This window comes from Chrysemys picta, chromosome 22 (genome assembly GCF_011386835.1).
Source record: "Chrysemys picta bellii isolate R12L10 chromosome 22, ASM1138683v2, whole genome shotgun sequence".
Classification (NCBI taxonomy): domain Eukaryota; kingdom Metazoa; phylum Chordata; order Testudines; family Emydidae; genus Chrysemys; species Chrysemys picta.
Window position 1 is genome coordinate 18,463,815 of NC_088812.1, and position 16,364 is coordinate 18,480,178.

General features: G+C 43.9%; 1 protein-coding gene across 3 annotated transcripts in view; it reads right to left on the bottom strand.

The window, feature by feature from the left end:
* Positions 1-16,364, bottom strand: part of CBX5 (chromobox 5) — a 67,731-nt gene that overhangs the window by 15,110 nt on the left and 36,257 nt on the right. For 2 of the 3 annotated variants that reach the window (XM_005307704.4, XM_042842238.2), the window contains exons 2-4: positions 11,349-11,527; positions 10,008-10,194; positions 5,084-5,181 (exon numbers count right to left, since the gene is read on the bottom strand). In XM_005307704.4, coding sequence (XP_005307761.2) covers positions 5,084-5,181; positions 10,008-10,194; positions 11,349-11,527 — 464 coding nt within the window. The remainder of the gene's footprint in view (positions 1-5,083; positions 5,182-10,007; positions 10,195-11,348; positions 11,528-16,364) is intronic. The other variant, XM_042842239.2, reaches the window with a different exon arrangement.

Below are 16,364 nucleotides of genomic sequence, written 5' to 3' on the forward strand. Positions count from 1 at the left end.
GTTGGGTGTGACAGCACTGAGTACCCCTCTACTGGATGGTGGAAGGCTCTGATCGCTGCTAGGTGAACTCAGAGAGAACTCAGAGACAGCCCCGATCTTTTTAGGGCCAGAACATAGTCTAAGATGTGTGGAATAGTCGCAGATGTTGGTATACTTCACAACAAATCTCCCCAAATCCGAAACCTGGACCATTTTTGGAGTTAAGTACCTCATGTTTGGAACTTTCTACTGTGTAATAATACCTCTTGCACATCATTCAAACAGGAGCTTTCTCGGTGTTTGAACCAAGGAGGCGGAGAACGCCCAAGCTGGGATGTAAATCCTGAAAGAGGAGATATGGAGTGACTGGGAAAGGGATCAGCAGGCATGTGTCACACTGTGACAAGTAAGGGAACCAGGTGTGTCTCGGCCAAGAGGAGTGATCAGAATGACGTGTGCTGTCTCTTTTTATTTAAAGCAGAACCTTCAAAAAGGAGGAAAGGCATAAAGAAGGTCCCCATGCCAGAGGAGGAGGAGTGCATCACCTAGGGAATGTTGTCCTATCCCTGCTCTGGAGCAGTAACATGGACATTTCTTGTACAGATAAATGGCAAACAAGTCTGTAGTCAGTGTCCCCACCGACCGAATAGATCGTGAAGTACTACTGGGTCTAGCTTTCACTTGTGGTCATGTGGGTGTCACATTACACCCATATTCTTCATAGAAATATTTGTTGTGATATGAATATAGCAGAATTAAGATATGTTTTATGTAAGATGGGTTATGTGAGGCATCACTGAAAAGGTTATGATCTACTGAATGTGTTTATCCAATTTGTATGCATGTATCATTTCTGTATCTGAAGTTAGGAATATTGACTATATAACAATTACAACTGTGTGTGTACGTGGGGGAACGTCCACCAGATAGTAAGCAATCAGCCTGAATGAGCCGTTTAAGGACAATAGATCTTTGAAGATACTAATCTCCCACCTTCCTGAGGAGCTTCCTGGAGTGTTGCTTTGACATTGCAGGGTCATCTGATAATGTAACCTGGTATGGACACTGCTGGTATTTTTCCAGTGGAAACAAAAGATTCCTGCTTTATGTAAATTCTATTTAAGACTGGGAAGTATGGCAATCAGGACTCTTCTCCATTGCCTCCCTGTCCAAGAAGGAAGATTGCTAAAATCGCCTGAAGGGAAAGGTAAGGGCTGAGTCCAGGCTGAGACAGGGGTCCAGTCTGTAAAGAGAAATAACTGGAACTCTAAGCTACAGGAACTCTACAACCTGCCTAAAACAATATTTAGGGTGAAAATTACATTTTGTAACCTGTTTCTTGAGTGTATTAAGCTTAGTTTGCATGTTTTGTTTTATTTGCTCAGTAATCTGCTTTGTTCGGTTTTCTATCCTTTATAATCACTTAACATTTATCTTTTCTAGTTAATAAAATTATTTCTTGTTTATTTCAAAACCCAGTTTGTGCAATTCATATCTGGGGGAGGAGAGGGAGGAAAAAAAAGCTGTGCATCTCTCTCTCTCCACATTGAGGGAAGAGGGCACATTTTTATGAGCTTGCGCTGTGCAGATCTTTCTATACAGCACAGGACAATATTATTTTGGGTTTATACCCCAAAGGAGGTGTGCACGTGAGTGCTGGCCATTCTCCTAGCTAAGTCCCTTGGTGCCGCTGACTCAGTGCCCATGCCCATTGGGTCCATAGGCTTGTCAATGGTACCTGCCACTGAGGTCTTCCATGAGCCATGGGTATCAGACTGAAAAGGTCTCAGTGCCGGCGGTACTGAGGATACTGAGTTTGCCAGAGAACGTTTACAGCTATCTCGGTGCTCACTGTGGGGACTTCTCACTCTCTTTTTTGATGATTTGTGAGAAGGGTCAGCAGTTTGTTTCTTTGACCTACAGTCTAAGTGTTAAGGGCTGTGGGAAAGACTCACATCTGCCAGGTGACTTGTGGTGCAGGTCTGGAGAGGGTTGGAGAGCTGCCTCCTTGAAGATAACCTGCCTGAGCTCTCTATACTTAGAAGACCAGAGCCTGAGTTGCTGGCAAAGACCACACTTTTGTTGGATGTGGCCTTCCACGAGGCAGCGAATGCATTGGGAGTGCTTGTCTGCGATAGGGACTGCCTCTTTGCAAGAGAGGCGCTTCTTGAAGTCCGGTGAGCTGGGTACACCCCGTTGGGGGAAGGGTCCCCCAATGAGGGGAGGGGAGGAAGCAGGAAAAGAAACTAAAGGTTTTTTTTATTATTTTATTTTTAAAAGGTGAAAAATAAGCAAAGAGAAAAAACTACAACTAGAACTACAACTAAGAACTAGGAGACTAACTAACTATAGAAATACAAATAGAAGTAATGGTCTTAATGGACTGCGAATAGCTCCGTCTCTAGCTGGGGCAGTTGAAAAGGCACTGAGGGGAGTTAGCCCACGCAGCACAAGGAGAGACAGTTCATGTGCGGGCCTAACAGACACTGCTACTGAAGTTCTCCAATCTGCAGCGCAGGGACGGAAGCACACCTACAGTGAAGCACCTGTAGGGACACTACTCAAAGTACCACTGAATAGTGTGAGCAACAGCTGCCCCAGCCCCACCATCAAGTAAAACTGCCAGATAAACTCAATTAATGTACTGGATTATAGGAAATTTCATTTCCTGCTCCCCACAATCACCTTCCACCCCAATCAGTGTAATGTTGTCCACTTTGGTCATATTAAGAACAACATTAGTTTAGTATCCACCCCTCACCAGGGAGCTATCTGCCTCTCCCATCTACCAACATTTTGCCATCTTCATCTCGTGAGACAGGCGACGGACCTGTCTGGTTTTAAGATTAAGTTAGATAAGTTTATGGAGGGAATGGTTTAATGGTAAAACATAGTAGGCAAGGAAAACCAAGCAATGGTAGGTAAATAGTATAATGGCTAACAGGAGTCAGGCTGGAGACGCTTGCCTATATGCTCGGGGTCTTACTGATCGCCATATTTGGGGTCGGGAAGGAATTTTCCTCCAGGGTAGATTGGCTGAGCCTCTGGAGGTTTTTCGCCTTCCTCCGCAGCATGGGGCAGGGATCACTAGCAGGAGGGTCTCTGCTGATTGAAGTCACTAAAACACAGGATTGGGGACTTCAACGGCAGAGTCCAGGGAAGGGGTAGGGACAGTTTTATGGCCTGCAGCATGCAGGGGGTCAGACCAGATGATCATAATGGTCCCTTCTGACCTTAAAGTCTATGAGTCTATGAGATCACTTGCAGTTTCCACCTCTGTTCCATAAACATAGTCCATTTATATAGGATACTTCTTTGCACAACTTCTTCCTTGAGCATCACCATTCCTACACTGGGTGTAATCAGGGCCGCCCGGGGGGGGGGGGGGGGGGGGCAAGTGGGGCAATTTGCCCCAGGCCCCACAGAGGCCCCCACGAGAATATAGTATTCTATAGTATTGCAACTATTTTTTTATGGAAGGGGCCCCCAAAATTGCTTTGCCCCAGGCCCCCTGAATCCTGTGGGCAGCCCAGGGTGTAATCTATGCTGTGCAACTGAGGTGGCAGGATGAGATCTGTCAATCACCATGTCAGGGGCTGGCTCTACCTTAAGGAACACAACCCAGTGAGAAGGCATCCAAACCTGAAAGCCCACTTCATTATTAACTTCCCCAATTAAATCCATCTGCAGAACACAGCAGTGTAACTCTTCTACTGATCTGACCCAAAATGTAGAAGAGTAAAGGTGAATTAGGACAAGCCTGAACAGTCAAAGAGAACTCATCAGATATTATCCTGGCTCAAACCCGCAATGCAGGAATGGCAGCAGCAAAACCTCCTGGCTGAGCTCAGAGTGAATGTTTTAGAGGCAAAACTTTTGCTTTCCATTTGTTAAGACAATATCCCAGGACCAGAGGCCTCTGCAGATGTTGTCTTCACTTCTCGTTTGCAGCATCTGGCAAAAGCCTGACAAGATGACCAAGTTGCTGCCTTACACATTTCTTCATACAGCATGTGACTTTTCAGCCTACAATGTAGACGTGTGCTCACTCTTAATAAGCTTTGATCGTTACATTCCTTTAATACAACATCCTTAGCCACCTGGTAATATATGCGTAAGGCACTTTTCACCTTTAACTGGTGAGTACAGAACAAAGAGAACTGTTGGGTTTCTATATGCACAACAGCTTACCCGAAGATAGGCTCAATTAACAGCTGTAAGAACAACACCCAGTGCACGTCACTTTGTCCTTCCAATGCTTAGATTTGGTGCACAGTGAGGGCAGAGGACCCTGAAACCTGTGGAACACGCTTTTGGTATGAAATCTGAGCATAGCCACGGAGTCACTGTGGGAAGTACAAGACTCTGCCTCCTGATGAGAGGGAACTGAGGGAATCTGTTTCTGTCCTGCTGGGTTTCAGGGAAGCCAAAGCAGAGCCAGGGCTCACTCTGTGCTGGACTCTGGGCCAACGAGGACATGTACCACGAGCCAGGGAACTACTTACGGCAGGGCTGGGAACTGGAGCAGGCAAGCGAAACAAAGCTGCAGCCTTCTCCTGCCTAGCAAAGCTGCAGGATTGCTGCGCATGAAGCTCCCAGCTCTTTGTCTTTGCAGAGGGTGGGGGAGGGGCCACTGGCTTCCTGCTGCGGGGGCCCAGTAAGATGCCAACCCAGCTGAGAAAAGCAAAGGAACCAACAGAGCCAAATGGGAATCTCTTTCAAAGGATTTCCTGTGTGCTGTCACTTGGGGGGGAGGAGAGGGGGAGCAGAGCTGGAAACTGCGTAGTTGCTGGTTCCAGCAGGCAGCTTGAACTCTGTTGTGTTCTGGGACAGGGGAGCAAGCCCCAGAACCAGTGAACACCAGGTCAGTGGCACAGCAGAGGTAAAACCTAAGACAGGAGGGGCAAGCCTGAATGAGGGAGAATGAAGCCACACAAAAGAAAGTGGAGCTGCCTAGCTGCCCTAGTCCTGTTTACTACAGTGGCTCACTTGGGACCATTCCTTCCCTGGGTGTGTTAGAAGAGAGCACAGATCAGAAAACCACCCAAGCTACTAATCTGAAAAGGGGGAGGGGGGGAAGAGGGGGATGATACCCCAGACTTACCATTTCATTAAGAACATTAAATCTCCACAGGAGTCTGTGGCACCGATGATCTTTTCTGGCTCTAATCCTCTTTCAAAGCCCCTGGCAATATCGTTGCTCTGGCAAGGATAGAATGGGATGAAAAAAAAAATTATAACGATTTATATTATCTTTGGCCATTTCTTTACATCCTGACAATTTAGAACGAAGCAGGCTTAAAAGGGCATCGGCAACCCTCTGACATGTAGAAATATGGTGGGGTTATAAACAGATGGCAAGACTCCTTAACTTCTCCATGTGGTTATTTGGAATCTACAATTCATGAGTCAATAGAATCAATAATAATGAACATGGAGAGAGGGGAAAACAAGGAAATCCATAAAGACAAGCCACTATTTTAGTGAAGTCAGTTTAAATTTACAGCTGGTGAGAAGTCCTGGATTGATAACAGACATCCGCAAAGATCAAAGTCTGCTCTCCCCAGAAGAGGTATAGTTCTGGCTGCAGTGATGCTAGCTTCTCGAGCCTACCACCAACTCCAAAGGAAGAGGAGAGTCTGAGTCTGTCCATGAGGTCTCTGGGCTGAGGCTGCCAACAATGGGACAATTGGTGCATTTTTACTGACAGTTTGAGATGGGGCTTGTGAGCGCGGGAGAGAGGCAGGGGTGACGCAGCTCCTTGCACATACCATCTGATGGCTGTTAGGTGGCCGGACAGCTTTCAGTCACCACAGGCCATAATGTCTGGGGCAAGGTTTCTCTATTTCATTGCAGCAGCACACGGTATTCTCAGATACGCATGTTTGCTGCTTGCCATGCTGTACAACAGATGCTGCTATGCAGATCAAGAGGCAAACAAAGAGACAGTCAGCTTGGCTTTGGATGCACTAAAAACATTTGTCAAATGAAAAAACGTTCAGAGGGTAATGAGAGAATACAGACCCAAGCAAAAACTGGCTACTTCACTAGTGACTGGGAGACTCGCTGGGAATGCACCAATTTCATGAATCAGTAAACCAATAAAATACAAAAAAAATCTAAGCTACTGCATCACAATTTGGAGACAACAGGTGTTTAGTTTTTATATTAGAGATAGGTCTAAACCAGGGATCGGCAGCCTCTGGCACACGGCCCGCCAGGGTAAGCACCCTGGCGGGCCGGGCCGGTTTGTTTACCTGCCGCGTCCGCAGTTTTGGCCGATCCAGGCCAATGGGGGTGGCGGGAAGTGGCGGCCACCACATCCCTCAGCCCGTGCCGCGTGCCAAAGGTTGCTGATCCCTGGTCTATACCAAAAGTACAGACCTAAACACTATGCAACTTTACAAGAGTTTGGGTCGGGATAAGAACTTTGTGGATGGAACTCATCACTATCTTCAGCTGCAATACTACAGTGTTGGGGCTAATCAGCACCCAAACAACTGCCTTTGAGAACAATGGCGGCTGGACACTTGAAAGTCTTTCCACTTCATTTAGCTGCCTAAAGAGGAGCTGAACACATTCAAAAATATATGTTTGACCCCACTCAGCGGTGCTCAGTGCTTTCTAAAAATCTATCCCTAAACATTCTGGGGCATATTTGGTTAAAACAGGGACGTCTTATCAGTGACAGCTCAGCTACTAGATCGAGCTCAGATGTGGAGGGAAGAAGAGCATTTTGGGGGTAAACAAAGATGTGTACCTCTAGGATGTTTTACTGCAGGTGCCACACAAGAGATCACATGGTCTGAGGGGCACAGCTTAAAAACAAATCATATTTCTGTTTGAAATAGTGGCCCTATTATTATTACATACAATAACGGATTACCATCGCTGAAAGATTAGAGGGGGAAAAAATTCCCAAGAGTATATTTTGTGCATTTCACAACACTTTGTGTATCATCAGTTTCTCCTACAATTACCCAGCTTTCCCTTTTGTCTTTTACACAAGAAAGGAGAGGAAAAATATTTTTTAGAAAGTGTGAATAAACCACAGAAATTGGCAGGGGACTTGGGGACAGATGCATTATCTCAAACTACTTTCCATTCTTTTTTTAAATTATATAGATTTCAAAACAATGTCCTTTGTAACAATGATTAAGAAATATCTGCTATTCCTTTTTTGCCCCCAGAAGATGTATGCAAGTCTCCAGCCTTTTAATGCTCGATCATGGACTATCAAGGCTGATGTAACACAGCAGGGGAGACTCCAGTTTCAGATACATGGCAATTGCCATGAAAAGTACTGGTGGGTGCAAGCATGGCATGGATTTTTAAGACCCATTCCAGTATGTGCTGATATTTGCATCATCTCTATGGGAAACTTTGCCAAGCTAGAACATTGGAATCAGAAGACAAGATGCTTCAGCTAAGCTGCAGAAATCAAACTGCTCATTTTACTGGTGGAAAGCTTTAGTTCCAAACTTTAAATAGGATACATAATGGGTTATAAAACTGTAATCCCTACACACAAAGAGTAACCTTCTGGATATGAAATATATGACCTTATTACCCCTTATGATTTCATTACCAGCAGACAGTAGCAATGCGGGTTTGAATCTCCAATGACTTAGCCATAACTTTGTACAGACACAGCTGTAAAGGGCAGGGCATTTTTTCAAATAAGGTTGTAAAAAAAGCAACGAGAAGACAGATCTGCAGGAGATTTTCTTCAGGAAAGGAAAATCTGGGACATAAAATGTTGCTCAATGGTTCCTCATTTATATAACATTCCATATATTAGTCTCTTCCACAAAGATGGGCTTTAATAACCCATCTTCTCATGCTTTGTGCATTGGACAGTGAATTCTGCACATCTGGGAAACTTATTTTATTTTTTTAAAGGGAGTCAACATTTTTATTTTATACTTCAGCCAACAAGGCCCCCTTGCCCTCATCATAATTGAGTATCAAGGTGCTTGCAGTGCCAGTAATTTAACCAACAGGCATCATTACCTCCAGCATCCTGTCTGGATTTCCTACATTTTCAAAGCCATGTCTGGGGATTTACTTTCAATGCCCCATTGGCTTTTAATGGTGGTTAAAAGTCTGTGCAGTACTTTGAAACACAGAGCTCCTGTTTTAAGAGAAAGCACCATGTTTCTCCAGCTCTGTTGTATTCCTTGATTTCCTTTCCTCTCTTGACCATGAAAGGTCCACCCCACCACCTCTGCAATCTGGTTAAGTAGGGCTACATGATACTCTCTCTATAGCTGCTTGACCTTCCCCAGTTTCCCTGGGCATTACTGTCCATCAGCCTATACTGTAGTCCTGGCCTCCAGAGTTTGAAAATTAAATGGCTGGGTTTCTTTAAATATTTGCTAACAGATTAAAAAGGCCTGTCAGTCTTTTGTAATCGTCACAGCTATGAATAGCGCTTTGCCTCAACAAGACTAAGCCCATGACCTCCATAAAACTTACTCTGGTTTCCCAGGTCTACTTTAAAGGTATAAAGTTTGGGAGTGATATCTGGCCACATTGAAATCAATGGGAGTTTTGCCACTGATTGCAAGGAAGCCAGGATTTCACCTCTGACCTTTGAAGCCCTTACTAGCTAGACTCATCTTGGAAAATGTATTTCCCTCAGTGATGTATCATGGCAGTTATTGGCTGGTACAGATGACAGAGTCCATGGCCAAACGTTCAGGAGCCAGAGCTGTCACAGTGGAGATCTGTACAACACCCAGCTGTGTGTGTCAGGAGGAGACAATGTCTTGCCAACTGCACAAAGAGATGCATCTTTCAGGAGTTGCTGCAACAACTCTCGAAAGAGAAGAGCAGAAGAGCCCAGCAGCATTCCAGTGGGAGACAGCAATCAATAACGAAAGCAAGGGAAGGGCAGAGGAGATGGGTCCTACTTTGCACAGAAGTTGCTGGGAATCCTAACTATGCCAGACCTTTTAGATATTCAAATTTATTTGGACTCAAGATAGTTAATGTAGCCTCTTAGGGTTTGTCTACATTACCCGCTGGATCGACGGGCAGCGATCGATGCAGCAGGGGTCAAATTATCACGTCTAGTCTAGATGCGATAAATTGACCGCTAAGCGCTCTCCTGTCGACTCCGGTACTCCAGCAGGGCGAGAGGCGCAGGCGGAGTTGATGGGAGAGCATTAGCCGTCGGGGGACTTACTGCAGTGAAGACACCGCAGTAAGTAGATCTAAGTACGTCGACTTCAGCTATGTTATTCACGTAGCTGAAGTTGCGTAACTTAGATCGATCCCCCCCACAGTGTAGATCAGGCCATAGTAACTGCACATAGTACAATAAATAAATACAAATTTTAAATTGACACTACAACAAACAGATAGAAATGTAAAAAAAGCCCAAGATTAACTTTTCCCTAAAATCTGCTCCTAGATATGGCAGTGAATGAATGCTTGAGAAACATTTATGAGCAGCGAGAGCAGGCATTTTACTGATGCATCTTCTCTAGAGACCCAAATAATTGCTGCAGACTGGGACATACAGGAAAGCCTCTTGCTTTAGGCACGTATTGTTTTAAGGCAAGTTCTACTTTAAAACACTTAGTTTATGTCAAGCTTAAATCAGCATTTAAAGTCTCTTTCTTCAGTCAAACAATAAACTGTATTTCTTGTGTCCTAGCTTACTGCAGTTTGCTCCTTGTTTGTTTATTAATTTTTATTATATTTAAGACCCTAATTATTTTTAGTGATTCCATTTTTTGGAGTCAGAGGCAGCATTTAGTTCATCCTATTCTAGTGCAGCTTTCCTGAAAGTGGTACAAAGCTGGCAGACTGAAGCACAGCCAAACTGAGGTGTTGCTCTATGCCAGTTTGCCTAACAGAATACACCCTCTTGACTCTTTCGTTTTTAAAATTCTCTCATGTAATTTTTAGGAGGTTGCAGGTAGGAGATGGTTTCCACCAGCACAGATCAATATAGTCTGTGCAGAACAGGGCTAGAAGCTTGTGGCACAATGGGGTGAAGGAAAATCCTGCAAGCTCACCTCCCTCTTCTTTTTGGTTTTGATGTCCTCGGCGCTGTTGGAGAGGCTGGATTTCCTCTTTGTGCTTTCGGATTTCTCTCTTGATTTATTGTTCTCACCCTCCTTCATTTTTTTATATTTTTTCATAAACTCAGAAATCAGCTCGGGGCAGTCCAGATTCTTCTCGGGTTCCCAAGTGTTGTGTTCCCTGCCATGGAAAAGATGGGCAACAACAATTAAAACAGAGGTGGAGAAGTTTTAATGTTGCCATCCAAAGATCATAGACATTGACCTACTCTAAGGCAAAGAAAGTTAGTTGTTAGCAAAGGTTTTAAGCTGGGTTCCCCATTTCCTTTGGGAGCCCAGACATCTGCAGTATCAATACTTTAGACATCCTTGCACTTCATGAACACAGATTGCCATGTTGCTAAGTGACTCATAAGGTGAAGGTTTCAAAATGAAGCATAATCTCAGACTAACAGGAGACAGAGAATGCATTTGATTATTCTAGAATCACCTGGAAGTCTGCAGCGCTCTTCCCTGCAGTGGTAATGGAGGTCATTATCTTGAGTGAAGACATATGGATAAACCAGGTTAGACTAAACAAGGTTCTACCAGATTTTCTTTGCAAATACATACTTCCCAATCCCTCCCCCCAGGACTTTCCTTTCTGATCATCTGTGTTAAATGCCTCCCCCACAGTATAAAGCAGTGTGCATCCATTTAAACATCCCATGCCAAGATATAAACCTTGCACATTTTCAGTCATGGCTGTGCTTCATGGTTGACTACTAGATTCCCCAAGGATCTGGCCAAAAGCCATGACAAACACAGAGGACACACAACCTGCAAAAAGTTTCCCCATTGGGGCAGATTAAGAGGAAGTTAAGGGGGAGATTTTTTTTTAAAAGGCACTTGAAGTATCCCTCTTCTAAACAGCCATTTACCCAAGCTGCAGTTAATTGCATCTCCACAATAAGTCTAGACAATAACTGCTCAGGTGCACCTTCACCCGCGAATCAGTCACTGGTGCTCAAGTGAGGAGGAAGACTATAGACGAGAGTGCTGGTGAACAACTCAAGTGGAACTACCAACTCCATGAAGTGAGAGAGGGAACGCAGACGCCAAAGGGAAAGTAACTTTTGCCAGTGTTTCACAACCCACTTATGATCCCAGGCCCTCTCCTCGTGACCCACTCATTTAAATGGATGCACGCCACTCTTATCTGGAGTGAAGAAGGCAAGCTCCACCCATGAAGGTGTTTAGGAAAGCTTGAATGAGGGCAGCGAAGGTCAAATTTGAAGCACTGCCTGGAGCGCTGCTAAAGAAGATAGCCCAAGTCAGAAGGAAAGTTGGACTTACTCAGAGAATCCTTTCCACTTGAGAAGATACTCCACTTGACCCTTCACAACACGCCTGTCTAGCACCTTCTCCACAACATACTCCTCCTCATCTTCAGAGGACGAACTATCTGCTGTCCTCTTGGTTTTCTTTCCCATAGCGCAGGAAGTTCCACCTAATGCACCAAGGCCACCCAATTCCTGCAAATCGGAAGTGAAATGTTGTTAATTGTTGGCACTGATGCAGGCTTCAGCACTGCTCCCAGCCAAGGTATTGCCCACCCATTTGGGACCCTCTAAGGTTTCTCCAACTCTTGTCACTAAAGCGCCGATCCTGCAGAGAGATCCATGGGCAGAGCTCACTGCAGGATCAGGGCTTAAAAGGCCACTATAAACAGAAGGAGAAGAATGAGCGTGAACAAGACTATAGGCCTGTCATTTAAGGACTTGACAAAGTGACTTTGTCCAGAATTGCAAGATTCTTGAAGCGAGTTGGTATTTCCAGTTGAGCTGTTGATCACAGCTAAACTGATCCATTTTAATCTGCGGAAGACCTGTCTACCCTGGGCTGGATGCAGAGTTCAGTAAATAAATATATTCTGTGGATTTGCACAGCAGGAATGCCCCCATCTAGAACTACAAGTACAACCACATCTGGGGACCCAGTTACAACAATGGGGCCTACCTATGCGAGGGACATTTTTATAGAAATTCTGAACACCAGTCCAGCACCACAAGGGTTAGCAATGTTGGAAGCCACAGCACGGATGAGAAAGCGTTATCATATGGTGTTAAATGCCAGTGGTCTGTCTACATTAGGGCTTCCAGCAGCAGTGGAGCTGAATGTTCGCAATGGTGGGATTTTTTTTTTTTTTTTAAAACAGTTTCCTCCACGTAGAGAGGGCTTGACTGTTCTTGAACCAATGCTACAACCATTGCCTTTACAGATACCAATGGATATAATCGCCTTATCCTCCTCGGAAGGCAAATATTATCCCTGTTTTGCAGAGGAGAGAAAACGAGGCTCAGGGAGTTTGAAATCATGACTATGTTAAAAGACTAGACCACGTCAACCTATATTGAAAGATCCAGATGTGATTTAACTAGGTTGCATCCTCATGTAAAGGAAACAATTGGACTGGGGTAACACAGACAGGACCTTAAACTGTGAGCCTCAGTTTCTCCTCTCTGCAAACCAGGGATAATACTTAGCTATCTCCCAAGTGAAGTTAAATTAATCAGTATTTGAGATCTTTAAATGAAAACTGCTATGCAAGTATCATTAAAAGAGCTGAACAGAGATCATTACTTTCCAAAACATACGTGGGTCAGAAACAAGGAAAAGTTCAGCCCCAAACTAGAATTCAAGTGATTGAGAAATAAAAACGGGCTCTTTCAATCTTGACTATCACTTTACTACTGTGACACTATTGAGCTGTAGCCATTAAAGACAGGTATTCATGGGACAATAGTTAAAGTTCTGTCAATGTTAGATATAAAATGGCATTTTTCCAGGAATTTATAACTTGGCAATTAAAACCATTCCAGACTGAAACATGGGGTTATGAGGTTTCGGTCCCAGAGTGAAGTTTTAGACAAAAATTAATAAAGGCAGAGGAATCAATTACACCATTTGAGGTACAAAAGTGAAAAAAGTTGTTATAGCAGATTTGTGCTCCTATAACTTACTCTGCTTCCAGTTTAACAAGTCTAACAAATTATTAGTGCATAAACCTTGTGTGGTCCAACTGCATTGGGTATTAAGTTTTATTTTATTTTTAAATTACAGATCCCCTGTAATATAAAAGTCCGCCATTGTACATATACAGAACAGTCATTGCTGCACGTGGCATAACTAATTAGAAAAAGGGTCCCAGTTTAAAATGTTGACTTTTCAACAGTATTTCTTTGTTCACAGGCTTACCAAACTGGGAATCTTTCCAAGCTCTGAGATAAATACATATTTTTATAACCTCAGTTGTTGTTTCTGTAAAAGAGGAATTCAACAACCTACCCTCACGCCCCCAAACAGGCAGCGTGTGATTTAGACAGAAACCAGGAAATTCCAAGTTAAAGCAGACTCCCAGTTCTTAACTTGGAATTTCCTGGCTTGTGTCAGTTTAGGCCACACAGCTAATGTTCATTAAACAGTTGTGCATTTAGTCCTATGAAGCACTAGTATACCGTACTTCTGGCTCAGGAGTGGATGTATAGGCTGCCTGAGGGCAGAAAAAGCAAATGGACAGAGCCTGAAACAAGCCAATCACCAACAGACCCAATTTAATTGCACTATTTCACTGGGAGCATGAACAGGAATCCTAACCTGGTTGCTGCATCAACAGAATTGCTAACTACACATGCAGAATCTTTTATTGATGGTGAGGCATGATCCACAATGAACCTAATTTTCTTCTCAGATCTCAACAGGAGTTCGCTGAGCCTTTTTACTTGTAAAACTGAGCATATCAGCTCATGTGCCAGACACACACAAAAAGACTCATTTCTACACAGTCTATTTTCAAAGTAGAATAACACGTTAAAAGGATTTTTAATGGTGTTATGCCCCATTCACACAGCTCACTGTACATGTTTTAACACACTAAGGGCTTTTCTACACTTAAAAATGTTACGGCGGCACAGCTGCAGTATAAGTAATCCACCTCCCTGAGAGGTGGTTGCTAGGTTGATGTAAGAACTCTTCGGTCGACCTAACCATATCTACAAAAGGACTTAGGTTGTCTTAACAACGCCACCGATGTAGTTAAACCAACCTAATTTTCTAGTGTAGACCAGGCCTAATTCTATACACAAGGAAGTTCTAACACAAAGACAGAGCCTCGGAATAACTACTTTCACATGCCAAAGTCTGGCCTTTCCTGGAGAGAAGGGGGTGGGGGGGGGAAAAAGATACTTAGGGCTTGTCTACACTTGAAATGCTACAGCGCTGTAGCGCTTCAAGTGTAGACACTCCTTATGCTGATGGGAGGAGTTCTCCACTCAGTGTAGGTAATACACCTCCCTGAGAGGCAGCAGCTCGGTGAATGGAAGAATGTTTGTGTCAACCTAGCGCTGTCTACACAGGGACTTGGTTGACTTAACATCCCTGAACAACATCGTTTTCTAGTTTAGGCCAGGCCTTATTCTTTAACTTGCTTTACTTTAACTGCAACTAAACTGCTCTAGAAACAATCCCTCCCCCAGAATTATTCAAAAACACGGTGATTTAATTAAGGGTTACAGCTCTGTACCGGTGCACCTGCACCACTGTAGTACTTCAGTGAAGACGCTACTACACCGACGGGAGAGCTTCTCCTGTCCACATAGTTATCCACCTCTACGATAGGCAGTAGCTATGTCAATGGAGAAAGCCCTCTCGTCAACATAGTGCTGTCTACACCAGGGGTCGGCAACCTTTCAGAAGTGGTGTGCCGAGTCTTCACTTATTCACTCTAATTTAAGGTTTCGCATGCCAGTAATACATTTAAACGTTTTTAGAAGGTCTCTCTGTAAGCCTATAATATATAACTAAACTATTGATGTATGTAAAGTAAATAAGGTTTTTAAAATATTTAAGAAGCTTCATTTAAAATTAAATTAAAATGCAGAGCCCCCTGGACCGGTGGCCAGGACCCGGGCAGTGTGAGTGCCACTGAAAATCAGCTTGTGTGCCGCCTTCGGCATGCGTGCCATAGGTTGCCTACCCCTGGTCTACACTGAGGGTTAGAAGGTATAACTAGGTTGCTCAGCAGTGTGGATTTTTTCACACCCCTGAGCAATGTAGCTATACCAATGTAAGTTTGTAGACCAGACCTCAGTGTGTCCAGGTGGTGACCGTGTGTGGTTACAATCCTACACTCACCTTAACTACGCTTTCTGCTGAAGCCTATAGTCATGTGTAACATCTGTTGTTCTGTCAGGTTATCATTTGGCTGAGGCCATGTTAGCTAGCTGGTAAGCAGCCTGTTGCTCACCCCCACCTCAGCGTTGGCATGTGCTGCAGTCTGAGAGCTCAATTCTGCAGAGTATCAAGCACCACAGAGTTAAAGGCGCTCTCAGCTCCTTGCAAGATAAGGCTCAGAAGAGAGTGCATATATTAACTCCCTGAAAGAGATCACTGCTCTAGCGTTACCTGCCTGAAAACATAAGAACGGCCCTACTGGGTCAGACCAAAGGTCCATCTAGCCCAGGATCCTGTCTTCTGACAGTGGCCAGTGCCAGGTGCTCCAGAGGGAATGAACAGAACAGGTAATCATCAAGTGATCCATCCCCTGTTGCTCATTCCCAGCTTCTGGCAAACAGAGGCTAGGGACACCATCCTGGCTAATTCCCATTGATGAACCTTATATGAATTTCTCTAGTTCTTTTTTGAACCCTGTTATGGTCTTGGCCTTCACAACATCCTCTGGCAAGGAGTTCCACAGGTTGACTGTGCATTGTATGAAGAAATACTTCCTTTTATTTCATTTAAACCTGCTGCCTATTAATTTCATTTCGTGAACCCTAGTTCAGAACCTCAGAAAGCTTGGGAATTACATGTTTTCAACATCTAATTTTAATCCAGAATGTAAAGAACCACAAAATTAGCAGACTCAATGTAGTTTGATTTTAAAACAAGTCACTGTAGAAGTTTTATGGAAGCCTATCTGGCATCTGTTATTACAGGCAAAACCTATTTAAGATATGCTTTGCTATTATATTACAAAACTAGGTTATAGAAACGTATGCTAGAGTATTAAGAGGAAACAAATCTGTACTCCTACTTTAAAAGAACAAAGGGGAAGAGGAAAAAAATGCCATAAAGTGTAGTTGGTTGCGCTGTGATACCATGGTAATGGGCATCCTGTACATACCTAAAAGTGGGTAATTTATTAAGTTAATAACTTTGTGAAATCACATGTACAAGACCACCCACTAAGGTCCCTCTGCTAAAGTGCAACTGCTCCAGGTTTCGAAACAGCTCCACACCCAGTGTCTACCCAATGTGCTGAGCTCTTTTGAAAATTTGGCCATTTATTTTCATGTCTTAATGGGAGCTCTG